At 30.2% G+C, this 15,908-nt stretch overlaps 1 protein-coding gene across 1 annotated transcript in view; it reads left to right on the forward strand.

Moving 5' to 3' along the window:
- LOC105626926 (neuronal acetylcholine receptor subunit alpha-7-like) overlaps positions 1 to 15,908 on the forward strand; it is a 245,998-nt gene that overhangs the window by 191,328 nt on the left and 38,762 nt on the right. Inside the window, exon 4 of the mRNA XM_012208218.1 lies at positions 8,578 to 8,687. Coding sequence (XP_012063608.1) covers positions 8,578 to 8,687 — 110 coding nt within the window. The remainder of the gene's footprint in view (positions 1 to 8,577; positions 8,688 to 15,908) is intronic.

Below are 15,908 nucleotides of genomic sequence, written 5' to 3' on the forward strand. Positions count from 1 at the left end.
TATACTACTACTACTACTACACACTACTACTACACACACACACACACACACACACACACACACACACACACACACACACACACACACACACACACACACACACACACACACACACACACACACACACACACACACGTATGTCTATAAGAGAAATTTTATGTATGTTTTTTATATTTTATTTCATGTATTTAGAATTGTATTAAAAAGAAAGTAAAATCAAAGATGTTCTCTGTTTTCGATATTCTTGACTTAATGTACATAAGGTGTACAGTTGAGTGTTAGACAAACAAATTGTGGTACAAAGAGAACTGAAATGGAACTTTCGTAAAGGATATGCCGGCGTCACATTTATTCAAAAAGCTTTCTCAAACTACTATTGTTACTACTACTGTTACTATTAGTACTACTACTACTACTGCTACTACTACTGCTGTAGAAGCAGTATGCAACTTTTCGGAGTACTTTTTATCTTTTTCGTTACTAGAATGCGGTCTGTTACAGCGCAAGGAAAACTCATTGTAGTCTTTTTAATAAAAATGTCACCGTACGAACTCACGTTCTCCACAGTGAATTTCACACATTCCGATAATGTTATTTCGTGACGTAGTGTACCCTTTCATTATCTTTGGCTGTTCATCTTTTATAAGATTCGAAAGACGTCGTAATTGCATCCTTCGTAAAGAAAACGAAAATCTACTTTTAGTTGCTAAACTCACAATTTGTCTTAAGAACATTACAAAGCGACTTGAATAGGATGCTAGTTTTGTTAAACTGAATTCCACGACCATTTGGACAATTTAATGAAAATTCTAGTCAAAGTAATGCATATATGTGCGCATATACATACTCCAAAATTTTATATATGATATAATAAAAAGCATCAGATTTTTTTACTATCGAATATTAATTCTCAATTTATAATATTAATTTATTTTTCTCTCTTACGCAGTAGCGATAAATAATAAAGTATAAAAAGCACGTAATTATTTTATAATATTTATTTTATTTGTCTATTTTATCTAGTACTATCGTATCTACGTAGATATTATTTTATACTAATTTCATATCTTTTATCACAAAATCATTTCGTTATCTTCTCGATCACTTCTCTAACATAAATACGTGCTGATAGAGCTAAAATAGATCGTCATAGTTTGGTTTGCAACGCACGTAGACACTTTAAGAGGTTTCCAGTCCGGAATTTAACCGCATAGCAATGCGGTCATTAATTGCATTAACATCTTGTGAAATAAACTAGAACGATCGCGATCTCAAGTATTATTGTTATATTTTCCGAATAATATATGAATAATATCTGAAATTTCAATGATGAGGTTAAGTAATGCCAAATACTGTATCTATTTTATATCATAGTGAAATGTATTCTAATAAAATGTTTAATGTGTGTTTTATAATGCTTTATTTAATAATTTCTTTATTAAAATTTTATAAGGTATTTCTGAATTGGTTTAAAATATCCTTATTTGTAAGTATACTTGTTATATATCGTTTGTAAAATTTACATGTAAAAAAATAACAAAGTTCTAATAATTTTCAAGCAAAATGCCAGTGAAAGGAATTTACAAAAAAAAAATTCAATTCTAGAGATTTATAGAGATATAAATTAATAACAAATTTTAACAGATTTAAGAAATCGTACATTAAAAAGAAATAGCAACTTTGTTTAACATTCTTCCTAAAGAGAGCTAAATACAGCAGCGACATATTTATGGAATTTGCAATCAGTTTCCTTTTATACGAGATCTGCAATAGAAATCGTAAACGATCGTGGGAGTATTTTAAGTAGTAGGAAATTGAGTAAGTCACAGTCGAAGGCGAATAATCGACTATATCCAAAAAAATATTCGATAACGGGGAATTTCTCTTAGTATTTCCTTTAAGCAAAAAATCTTACATTAATCTTACATTAATCAGACGTGCGTGTATTTATAACACGTATTTATCTATAAAAATGAGGACATATGAGCTATGATCAAAAATAAATTCCTCTATAAAAAATTCTATTATAATAACTCAAATAGCCTTTTGAAATAAGAGGAAATACAAAATACTAACGGCACGCTTATTTATTAGAAGAAGTTTATCATTTACAGTATCTGTGCATGTCAGTATATGTAAGACATATTCTAGTATTGAGAGGATTGCAATCTTAAATCCAGTATTTTATGATTATATAAAAAAAAATTCCTTTATTAGAGTATTCTCTTGAGGTCATGTATAAATGGAAAATTCTTTTTAACACGGAACTGCTAAATAGCAGAATATTTTTTTTGAGTGTATGATTGGCTAATTTTCAACAACTTAAGATCCCATGACCATCTACAACTTCTATTGTAAACCCAATATTAAGGGAATTTTGTTCATCAATTCTGGGATATCATATATAGCTGATGAGAAAAAAAGGGAGAGAGAGAGAGAGAACATTTCACTTCTTATTTTTTTCTTCAATCTTGACCTTAATCCGTGAGGATTACGAGGATCACGTTATGTGATCTTGTTTTTTAAAATTCGTTACTTTCTTGGTCGTTCGTTACTTTAATTGACAATTTCGTCGAGGGAAAAGCGATAAAAGGGATCGCCGATGACGTAGCCATAAATCGGTCTCCCCATGACGAACGTAGCTGTCCTCCATGTACTTCTCGGTTTTATGTGATAAAATGGCGATCGGGATTCCGCGAATCCGTGCCGCGATGGTAATCGAAATTATTCGAATTCCTAATTCGCGAGTTTAAAATACGAAGGTGTGATTAAATCTCCGGGGAGACTCCGCCACGAGAATGTCTCGTCCCCGCTCTAGTTTTCGTGTCGTTGAAACCGTTCAGATGGGAAAAAAGCGTGGATTCCTGGAAGAAAGAATTCGCAATTGGCTGGCAATTCGATTAAGCTTTCTCATTTGTCTCGATCCTCCAGTGAAATGTTGCACGCGATAATGTTTCTCGCTATGTTTCGTTCTGCGGGTGCCAGCATATCTTTCAGACGTAATTATCATTATAGAAAGGCTGACCCCATTATTTTATTCTTGACTTTTACAACACCATCCGCGCTAGAATATTCTCGATATAAGTCTCGAGCAACTTTAGACTGGTAATGGATGTAGATTTATAAAAGCATTTTTCTTAAAATAAAATGTGTTTATGTGTTATTTCGATAGGAATAAAAAAAGCCATTCCGATATGCTATAATTTACGGAAAAGTATATTTTTTTATCTGATGAGTAAAGCCTATAAAGTATAAATTATAGGCACTTACATATCATAAAGCGAGTAAAGTGCGATCTGTATTTTTATAGAAATATTTTATTATCATTTTCTTTCATAATATTAATAGTTAAATTATTCGTTTAAAACAATAAATAGTAAATGTACTAACAAAAAAAGAATCGTCGGAATTGCTTTCACTGATTTTAATGGGTTTAGAATATGTTGTAGAGCATTAAAAAAATATTATTCATATCTGTTTTAAATCTGCTTATTTCAAGATTTAGAGGTTTTGAAACAATCCCTCGAAAAAAAAATGTATTTTTTTATTTTCAACGAATATCTCCGAAACTATGAGGTATTTGAAAAAATGTTTTATACAAAAGTTTTATGCTATTTTATACTCTTAATAATGGTGTATTTATGTTTTTTTGAAAATCTCAAATTTTTCAAATACCTCCAAGAATTGTTTTGGTTAAATTTTGAAATTAAAAAAATATAGATAGATACAAAAATATAGGACTAATACTTTTTTATGCTTTACAACCAATGTTCAAAGCCTATCAAAATCAATGAAGATTAATTTCGACGATTCCCTCGTAAATTATCACAAAATTTTAAGAAATGTTATCTGTATTGTTACAAAATATAACAATGTTTTTTAATGGAAAAAGTAATATTATAAAATATTGTTTTAAATTTATTACATATTCGAAACGGAAGAGATCTACAATATTAATTCTAACAAATTCTAATAAAGTTTCATAATGAGAAAATAAATAATCGATTCTTAAGTCACGTCACAAGAATGCCAAAGATAATATGATAGATATATTTCAGGTTTATGAATATCGCAGCAACGAGAATTATATAGTATGCACAGGAATATTAGGCCACGTTCTACGAAACTATGCTAACTAAGACCGGATTAGCTATGCAAATCACTGAACTACACGAGAGTTCACTTTTCGCCTACGTCGATGTATAATTATCGAGAAACGCATGCTTGACGAATATATTCCCCGCTTTGATTTTAATGAATTTATATCTCGCAAAGATACTTTCTTTTTTAACTAAATATATAAATATATATTAAAAATATATAAATATAGATTAGTTATCATATTAGTTATCATATTAGATGTAAATCTGATAATGTTACATAATTCTTACTTAGGAATAAATCTTTGATGTGATAAATTAAAAATTATACGTTGCATTTGACGAGCGTCTCCATATTAAAAATATGGAGCCTTATTTCATAAGAAAACTTTGAATAAAAGTTTTTTAATCGAAAAAATTGAAATATTTTTAAATTTACTAATGATGTACTTCAATATTGCTGTTCCTTTATATTTAAATACACTTAACATAGAATATTATAATTATCTTATTATTTGACTTTCTAACATATACATGTACATAATTATATCTATCTATTTTATATCTACTTTATATCTTGTTTTTTCTTCTATTCGCGAGTATGTAATAGTATAGCAAAGTATAAAGAACACTTTGATGCTTGCAATGTTATTAGAGATTCTGGCTTCCTGTTTCGCTCCTTTTTCATTATCTTTGGATTATTTTATCCGATTTTAATCGGACTACTTGTGTTTTTAATGCGTAATTTAACAGCTTGGCGATTTAATAGCTCAGCTATAAAAGACTGTTTCTTCTAAATTACGACTAGAAAAGAATTATTGCATAAATCTTATTTGTTCCAAAATTATGTAACAATTAAGAAAAATTGGAATTAACAAAAATATAATATATAAACAACAATAATAATACATATATGGAATAATAATAAAATACCAAGATACGATACAAGGAATAATAATGATATAATACGTGAAACAGCGATATTTCCATGCGTACTTTTATCCGGACAAAATACATCAAAATTCTCTTTTTCGTAGAAATACCATCTCAGAAAATAGGTCGCATTTCAAAAGGCGCGAATTGTAAATGACATTTATCTCAAAAATCGCTTCGCTCGGAATTTGCGTGACTCGAGAAATCATACAGACACTTCACAACAGAATTTTGTTCTGTTCCGATCCCGACTTTTATCCTATATTTAGTAAAGAAATATGGCATCCGGCTCGTCGACTCCTGTATCTTCAGGCCGCATTCTTCGAGGGCGGTTCGCCAAGTGCGAAACGAGATTGTCGGTATTTGTTTCGTCTATAGAAGATGTCTATAGAAGCATCGTTGCTGGCACTAACGCTTTTCATAGAACGAGATGATGAGAAACAATATCGCGTGCAAAACGTAGAGTCGAATTGTTCGGAAAAATACGAAATAGCTTTATCTTATGGTCAACAAGATGCTTTCTTAAAAGCAGGATTTACCTTCAATCGCTGCGCTCGATGATTCAATTAGTTTTTTCTTGTGAAAAATAAAAGTACATGAAGACAAGAAAACAAAACAATAATATATAAACAATTTGGATGAATATGCGAATTTCCGTTAGATAAGATTTACAATTTTAAATATCTTTGAGCAAAATAAATAAAAGTTTAAAACACTAAATAATTTTCTCATTGAAATATTTAAAGATGTTTATAGTAAATATGTTTAATTTATTTCAATTATTTTTTTATACAAGCTAATAACTAATATATAATAATAAATAAAAAATACTCGACACCATTATATTTTTATGCTATTTGTTATAATTTTCTTATCAGTTAGACATTGAAGCATTTAAATACATCTAAGAAATTTAATAATCCTAACATTACAAATATAAACAATAAAAAAAAGAGTAAATACCACACAAAGGATCTATATAGCGAAAGTTTATTCATTTAAAATTTATTTCGTTAACAAAAGAAAAAGATCATAGATGTTTCGGCCAAGATTTAGCCATCTTCAATATGTAAAAAATTTAATCTGATGTCAATTATAAAATTCAGTGTCAATATAAACGCAAAATAACATAAAAATCTCTCTTAGAGATTGTTAATTGTCAATATAAAAACGAATTATAAATTTTAACGTCGATATTTAAAGTTTAGTAATTACAAATAAATAAATTAAATCAGAGATAAAAATCAAATGCGAATATGTAAGTCTGTATTATAAAATATTTCTTTTTTTAACAGAATTGAATCTTGAAATTTGATCGTAATTATTATAAGTTATTTGAACCTTCTTTTATTCTGAATTGCTATATAGAGACAAAATTTCCAAATCATAATAAATTAGTATTTATCAATAAATTAGTATTTTAATTAACACTGTTTTGTGCTTGCAAAAAAATTTTTTTATTTATTCTAACTTGTGTTGCTATTAGCAATTTTTGAAGTTGTTAATATATAATCGTTATGTTAATCAGAACAGACATCTATTTTCTGAAGCCAACATTGACTATAACATTCTTGACATACAATTTTATTTATATTAAGATATAGGAAGGGAGAGGATAAAATTTGTGAACAAAATAAGTTTTAATAAATGACTTTCGCTACATGGCTATTTACTCCTCTTTTTAATTATTTACATCTAAGAAACTGTTTACATAAATAAAAGGAGTTTAGTAGACTTTTCTATCAGGAATTGAATTAACGCGGTAATTAGCAGCATCTTTTTACTCGCAAAACAATTATAATAATGATTTATGCAAGTCCGCAAACCGCCGTGCTGAACCACGTGCCGTTATTAATTATCTGGCTTTGCACTCCATCAGCAGCTAATCAATCGAGGTCAGTGACTAATCGACACGAGTGCGACGGCTGACAGGCAACCAAATCATTCGAGCTTGCTGCATACCAGACTTTGAGGGTATCAAAACGAGACTTCCCATCATTTTATTGGCAAACCTTCTGGGAAATCTTGGAAAACCTTTTCCTCTATTTTTCTTGGTATAGTCGTATTTCTGCCTCATTTACTATAATTATTAGGTCAATCTACGAATTTGTTTCATCCGTGCGATATACTTGCCATCACAATGATGTCCAAATATAAAAGCTTAGGTACGAATACAATAAGTTGTCACTATATCTTAATTGACGTGATATAATGAAAAGTCTAATGAAATAAGAGGAAGAAAAATACGAGTGAAGCGTAGTTTGAAAATCGATAAGAAAGAAATAGATCATTTTAATTGATGTATATTAAAACGTCATTAATATACACTGTCACGTTCTTCTTCTAATTCTTCGACTTTATCTCGTGACTGGAACAATCTTCTTGAAAGAATACGGTCAAAAATAACACGGAACGATCTATTACGGCCACGTTAGTCGGATCGATCCTGTCTTTTTCATTTCCGTTTCACCAAAGAAAGGGAAGACTACAGATTTAAAGTGAGATGCACGAATACTTCGAAGCTCCTAAATCGCTTCGGTCACGCAAACTCACAAGGAAAGTTTGGAAAATATTCCTCAAACTACGGGAAGAGTATTAGCAGACGTAGCGCCATCATATCCGATGTGTCCAACTAAATGCGTTGTCTGTTATAATAGAACAATTACTGTTCATGTAATTTCAAAAGTATATACTGTGATAAATTAAAACTGTATGTAGATTGCTTCAGAATTAAAATTTTTCAAAAATTATTATTACTACTTTCAGACTTTTCCATTAAAAGACTTATTGGAACCGTCTTTTAATAGTACGTTATTTTTCTCCCATACAAAAGTTAAAAACTTAGTTTTAAAAACTTATTTTAAAATTGTAGCAAGAATCAAAGAAATCCAACAAACACACAGCAAAAAATATTAAAAATAATTTATTGAATTTTTGCTAGTGCGAGCACGTTTGTAATGTGACTTTCCAAAGGCGCACTTTATAGGAGCAAAAGGACGAAACTCGTCTGGCGAAATAACACATTCGTAAATTTCCTAGACGAGAATTAAATTGAAATGCTGTAGTGTTTACTTGACATATACGATGTAATCTAAAATATTTGCACGAAAAGCGAAGGTCGGCACTTACTGTTTGAAAAATCAATAATGTCAACATCGTTTTAGAGAGAATGCAGTGATTCTCTCGATTGATTCAAGCATGATTTTTAAATATATATGTGTCGACATTCGTGTTCTTTTCAGTAACTAAGTAAAATGTTCGATTTACCTTAAAGAGAATTTACCTCTTCTTTAGTCAATTCACTTATTAAATTGCAATTATGAAAGAAGTTTTTCCAAATAAAACAGTTATGAAGGCAGCTGAATGTAAAATTTCCAATTTTACATTTTATAAAGCGCGTTTCCAGTTTGCATTATTTAGACTAAAACTTTTTAAATAAAGTGCGGTATTCGTCATTTTAAATACTGTTGTGATAAGAACACGGACAAAGAAATTTCTTGTAACTCTCTTTATGTGATTTTGCATAATTTTCATTTAATTACAGGAATGGAACGATGTAAACATGAGATGGAACGTTTCGGACTATGGAGGTGTACGAGACCTCAGAATACCGCCGAGTCGGTTATGGAAACCCGACGTTCTTATGTATAACAGGTAAATGTAAAATTACATTATGTTTATTAAAATTTCCTACGTATACATTTACATTTTTCATATTCTACCGCATCATGTAGCAAATATATTTTTAAAGAATGATATACTTTTAAAATAAGATTTTATACGAATTAATTTTTTTCGCATTTCAAAATTATTTTAATATTAAGTAATAGTTTATGTATTTGCTAAACTCAGAAATCGGAAATGTATCAGGAATTCATACATATTCTGTGGCTGTGTTCCAAAATTTACTGCCAGCGCTGAAAATTTATAGTTTATGTAAGTTACGTGCACTATAGATTTCCAGCTGGCAGTGAATTTTGAAACATAGTTTATGACGTCTATGTATTAAAAAAAAAAAAAATCATCATCTGTTTTCAATTCTGAAGGAAACATTATGCAAAGCTAAATTAACAATATTTCTAATAAATTATAATAACTTATTGTAATTTTCAACTGTATTTTATACATTTATGATATATGATTTATATTTATGATATCTGACGTTTAAGTCACTTTTGCTTTCACCAACAAAAAATTGCGTAACAAAGAAATTTTCTTGATTGGCTGCAACAAATGCTGCTTATAAATTGAAAAGCGTCACTAATCGTAATAAATCTGCTATCTTACAGCTATACATTAGTTTCTACAATGACATTTAAGCTATAAAAATACAGATTGACTTCAATCATCATCCATTTAACATCGTGATATTTTAAAACTAAACCAAAAAAAACATGTTCTCTCTGAATGTATGGTAAAACCCTGAAACGTTCTGATAAATTTAACATTTATCTTGCATATTGGCGTTTACTGAATGCAGTTTAAAACGAGAATCAACTCACTCAACTCGCATACTTTTTTAATTGACGAAATCACGAGAACGTAAACATATAAAATATTCAATGTAATTAATGTTTTTCAAAACAGAAAATACCGGAAATAATTTTTTAATAATGCAATTAAAACATTTATTTAAATATACATATTTATTATTTATAATTTATGTTTTATAATTATTATAATATTTAATGTACAATAAGAATTATGTATGTATTATAATGCACAATATGCAAGAGATTATATCATACAAAAAAAATTATAAAAAAACGAAAGATATCGAAGGAAAAGATCTATAAATGTATTATACATATATAAATATATTTTAATTGCTTTTGTTTTTAATTAACGATAATTCAGTATATAATAAAATTATGAAAGTAAAAAAAATAGAATATAGATGAAAAAATAAGTGACAATAAAATATCAAGTTAAAAAAATTAGATTCGTATGTAAATGTAATTTGATAATTTAGATTATTTTACATTGATAAAGATTACAGTAATAATTTTATCGATATCATTTAGGAATATTGAAATACCATCAATCCTATAATGACATGTTTTATGTATTTTTTACGGACTCTTCTACTTTTAATAAAGCACATTGTCGGTGTGAGCCATTGTTCGTGTAAATTCCATGTACATGCTTACGCTATTAATATGCCGAAATCGCACGTATCGATTATGCAAGCGTGTTTCACATAGTTGCCCTTGCACGGTTGTAACCACATAATATAACGCTAAACTGCGGGATCGAGGCGCGGAGTAATAATATATGACCGCGATGCGTCATCAGTTAATCGATTAATTAATCTATGGTAATTTGCTTAAAAATTTGGGCTTTCAACTCACCGCAATACTTAATTTAAAATAACAAGGCAATTGTTTTAGAAAATGAAAGAGAACCAAAAAAGCTTCATTATTATTATTTTCCATCTTGAATAACTCTTTTCAAATACTATCTATTTAAATCACTATCTATTTAATAACATTATCACGTAATACAGATAATTATTATACTTAAATAGATATTATTTACATATTTGAAAATGTTCTTTTTTTAGTTCCTGTTAGGCTGTCCTGTATATATTTTTCAATTAACGTATCAAAACATGTCATACGCTAGTTAATTGAGCATGAAAGGTTGATTACAGGTTAGCAACGTCATTATCGCTATAATCATTTTTCATTATTTTGTATGCAATCTAGTCGTGAGAACGGCGTGCATAGTGTGCGTGCATGCGTGAGAAAGTTCATAAACGCACCGTGCAACATCTCTCACATAGTTGCGTATATGTATTGCACCAGCGTCAACGTGCGATCATATTATGTATCGCAGGTCATCGGGTCAGTTACAAAGACTGTTTACGCTTGAAGTGAATCGCAAATTGATCGATAAAACATCGTTGAATTATTTTAGAGCGAGCCTCGATGCGTTTCCTCACAATACGAATTTGCTCGTTTCGTGAATTATTTACTCGCGGGGTGAGAATTTCCGCTATTTAATTTTCGCTCTTTGCGCTCACTGACAAATAAAGTAAATTTTCATTAAAAAAATTTCATTCAACAAATAGAGAACGCAGGAAGTATAAAATATAATCATTTTATTTATACTTGACTGTAAATAGAATTTTGCACGTTTAAATTGCAAATGGCTCGACATTGTTCACATTTTTTGTTCATTAAACTCTCTGATTGTTACGCTTTGGACAAGGAAGTTAACAAATTAACAAATACTTAATTTATACGGAATATAAACAGCTCGACATTGTACACATTTTTTTGATCGTTAAACTCTTTGATTGTACAAGCTTTAAACAGGGGAGAAGAAAAGAGTTATTGAAGTAAATATTTATAATTTACACAGAAAAAAAGTTCTACAGAATTCTAGAAATTACATCTTTTTTCAAATTACGTAAAATTTTTTAAAAATATTCATAATTGTTTAATTTTGTAAACTAAGCTTTGTAAACTTTGCTCTAATAAAAAGTTTCTTTTCAACTGACCATAACTATTTTTCATAATTTTTAGTTGCAGTTATTTTAGTTAATTATAGCCGTAATCTCGCTTCCGTGAAAATTTGTTTAAAACTAAATCTGAAGCGTTAAAAGTTTTGTTATTTATTTGTGGTAACCTAATTCGCCAAAACCATACAAGTTTGACGCGAGATACGCCGCGATGTACCTTCGGTTAGAGCAGACGTCGCATGTACATATATATGAGAACTCTTTTTATATACTCGTCGCAAGTGTGTTTTGTCGGGCATGCACCCGCTCATAATCGCTTTCCATCGCGTAGACGATGCCTTTATGCGATGCATCCAACGTTATTATAATGGTACAGACCACGCAATATATAATATAACGCAGCCAGGAAGAGGGGACTTCGCGGAGGGTCAGTAGCAAAGATGGTGCACACCTAAGGACTGATCGATCACTTAACTGCTTTGTCGCTTCGTCACGGCGCAATTTTCTCGTGCTCCACTTTTCATCCAGCTCCGTGCAAGTCTCCACGTGTACGTTGCTGAGATGATTTTTATCGCGCATATTCTGTACATAGGATGTTCCAAGCCAATCGCCGTTTTTCTCAGTTTGATTTCCAATATCTGTGAGTCTTATAAAGGAGCAAGCGATTACGCCCTGGTTCGTATATTTGTACGGTCTGACTGAAAAGCGGGAACTCAACAGCGACTGGAAAAGCGGTGGAAGAGAGACATAGTGAAACGCTTCGTGCATTTTTCATGACGACGCAATATCGATGTAGTCGAAAAGCGAATCTCATTTACAACATGTAGTAAAATAGTTAACGACTTGAAGTAACATCGAGCTGTTAAAAGACGCTCGCATTACCATACGGCGTTTCGCACGATGCAAACTTGTCGTCGTATTTCGAGCGTGACTGAGACGTTGCTAATTAGTAAATAGACTTTACTGACAGAGTCGTCGCATTTCAAATCTCTAAAAGTACGGCAAGTTCAAAGAATGATTTGCGCAAAAGTTCTAATTGAATGCTAACTCGAACAGAGTATTCGATATATTTTTTTGCGTTTTTGTTATTAATTTACAGTTACATATAATATCACTAACTGTAAACGCTATGATTTATTATCCAATATATCCGTAAATAATGCCAGAAGAACCAGTTTGTCTCATCGTTTCGAATGATTTATTTGGGATGATCATCACGAATCCACTACGTAAATTCGTTTTAAGCTATCGGAAATAGGTGCAACGTGCAACGGGTAAAGTGGAACGTCTGGCCAACTGGGTCACGCGCATTAAAAACAAAGCTACCGCCACTATTTAAAGAGAATCAGGGAAAGTATCTCCGTCTGACGGTAATACATTGTCGGAAAACGCTTGCGGCCACGCCATTGTCTTTAAGTAGGTAATGCATCGGGTGTCCGCTGCATCGTCGTCGTATTTGTCGAATTAAAACTTCGCCTTGCGATGCATTAGTAGAAACGAATAGCCGATGAACTTGCCGGCGAAGTGAAACGTTTAATGGACCGATCTCTGGGGGCGGTTACCGTGCAAGAACTTCGTTAGGCGATTTGCGACTCTGATTGTTCAGCTTTCGTTTTTGTCGAATTAATAGTATGAATAAGACGAATTCAACGATAAAAGTATCTTTTCTCTTCGGCATATTAAATGAATTCACATGATTTTAGAATCTGTTATTAAAAGATAGATCGGGAAGAATTTTTCTCTTAAAATTTACTTAAATTTTGAAAATAGTGGTTGCACAGTATAATATGTATATTAAATTTTATCATCAGCACTTCAGATTAGGAAAACTATCAAACTTATTTTATATATTTTATTGCAGTTTTATTAGTGAATGGGAGAAATTTACATAAAATTCTTCGAAATATAATTATTCCATGATTATCATATTTTCTGTCAATTTTAAGAGAAAATTCTTCCCGTGTAATTATATTATCATAGTTACATTACAGAAAATCTAATAAGCATTATTCTAGCAGTAGCTAAATCCGTTTATCTATTATTACATATAATATACTTTGTTCGAATTATTCTAAAATTGTGTAACTTTTATATATATTTTCTACTGAGTTAAGCGATACTGAAAGATGAAGCAACCCAAGAGAACTTGTACTTGAACTTAATACTTATAAACATCCTCACACGATAGTAGAACATTAAAAATTAATATAATACTTCTCAATGTTTTGTGACAAGACACCCAGTATATCCCATAGGAGGTGTATCAAAAACTGTCCGCATTCATATTTTCCCACATTCAGCTCACGTTCCATGCTTCGATTATTCATTAGAGTGCTTATGTGCCATTTCGCTCTTCCGATTCTACATTTTGTTTAGCTTGTTATTAATGATGATCCCAATCATTACATGTCATATGTTAACCTTTAATTAAATATCGTTCATGAAATAATTAACGATAATTGTTTTAAGATAGAAATTTTAATTTATTATGAGTTTATTCAAATTTATTTACACGAACTGGATACGATGAATCAAATTGATCAGTAATAACATAAATAACATTGATAATAACATTTTAAAAAATAATTGTACCTAATAATAACAGTTTAAAAATATTTGTACTTTATTTTAACACAAAGAAATTTACTATTCTAAATTACAAAATGAAATAAGTGAGTTTATTACATAATAAATATTACAGGAACTTGTAAAGTTTAAATTATATAATAACTAAAATAATTAAAATTGATCAGGAAGTAATGTTAATAATAACAAATTCCCTATTTATAATGATACTTTATTTTATTGCAAAAAAAAATTATTATGCTAAATTACAAAAATAAAATAAAGTAATCATTGAATTTTTCAACTTAAAGCTTCTTTCACTTATTTAAAAAATACTTTTTTTATCTACGCAACGTTGCAATGCATAGCTCTAATTTTTAAACAACATTTTAATATTGTTAAATAATGCTTAAAACAAAAAAAATCTGCTTGTGCTGTTTTTATCATTTCTTTAAATCTTAAGAATCATGCTAAGGAGAATAGTAAACGTTACTACGTTATTACGCTTCTTCCGCGTCAATCCGTCAACTTTGCCATTTTTCATGGACTACTCGTCAACAGTGAGCGATAGGAGTGAAAATTCATTTTGCGGCGAATGGCCCAGGCATGCGAACGAACAAGCGAGAGTCCGCGCAGTTGATAGTTTCTTTTTTCTCGGAAAATTGCCACGAATGGCGAAAACAACGAACCAACGAATTTTCAACAAACAAGGCAAAGTTTTATGTAGAAAAATATAACAGATCGCTCCGTCGCATATCAATAGTGATAAATGCGCGCGTTATTCTTCGAGAATGTCTGTCGAAATGTCAAAAATGGATTCATTCGACGACATGATATTTGGTGTTGCAGATTTGTTGCTATGCTTAGATTTTATTGTGTTGAAAGTAATATAACAAATATTTTTTTAATAATAAGTTATAAATTATGACAATTTTTTACAAATACTGAGAGATAGGCGGATTTCTTTTAATATTTTTAATATTTTAAATTTTAATATTTTTAAATTTTTGATCAAATCAGTGATAAATATCATTGCATATAGATGTATCAAAAAAATAAAATATACAATGATATGAATCATAGAAAGTAAAAATGTAAGTAAGATAAAACAATCAATTATACACCAGTAACACATGGTATAACATAATGAATAAATCGTGATAAAGTTGGAAAATAGGAAGAAATAATAACTTACAAGTGTAGTAACAGAGTTGCAATCTCATGATAATCTGTAGGTACACTAAAAAAATATACATGAAACAGTAAATTACAAGAAATTCTATGGCGATAAGTTAATTCCATGGATAAGCGTGAATTTCACTGGCGCATAAATGCCATGAATGAAAGTGTATTGGTTTATACATTGTGTAAAGTTGAGTTGCACTAAAAAAACGCTTGAAAATCGAGTTTCTCTTACAAACAATATTTTGTTAGTCGGCATTTTTAAATAAACGCAGTATTCCCAACACTACGTTGGCGATACAAGAGAATTTCCACTGTAACGCGCGGTTAGCTCCGAAAAGCTGCCATGTCGGTATAAATATTTCACACGTTTTACAATAAAAAATTAACTTTCTCCTACAATCCAGATTACAGGAGTACTACGTACAATCTGAATTAATAAACAGAACAAAAATTTTTTAAAGTACGATAAATTGATTTTACTTACAGAGATGCAAAATTTATTCGATTTTAATCTAAAAATTGAACAAAAAAATTTTTTTTTGCCAACTTTAGAGTTAGAGATCTTTTTTGGAAATTTTAAATTTATTGGATTTAGAGAAAGAAAGCGAGAGCGAGAGAGAGAGAGAGAGAGAGAGAGAGAGAGAGAGAGAGAGAGAGAG

Source organism: Atta cephalotes (genome assembly GCF_000143395.1).
Source record: "Atta cephalotes unplaced genomic scaffold scaffold00007, whole genome shotgun sequence".
Classification (NCBI taxonomy): Eukaryota; Metazoa; Arthropoda; class Insecta; order Hymenoptera; family Formicidae; genus Atta; species Atta cephalotes.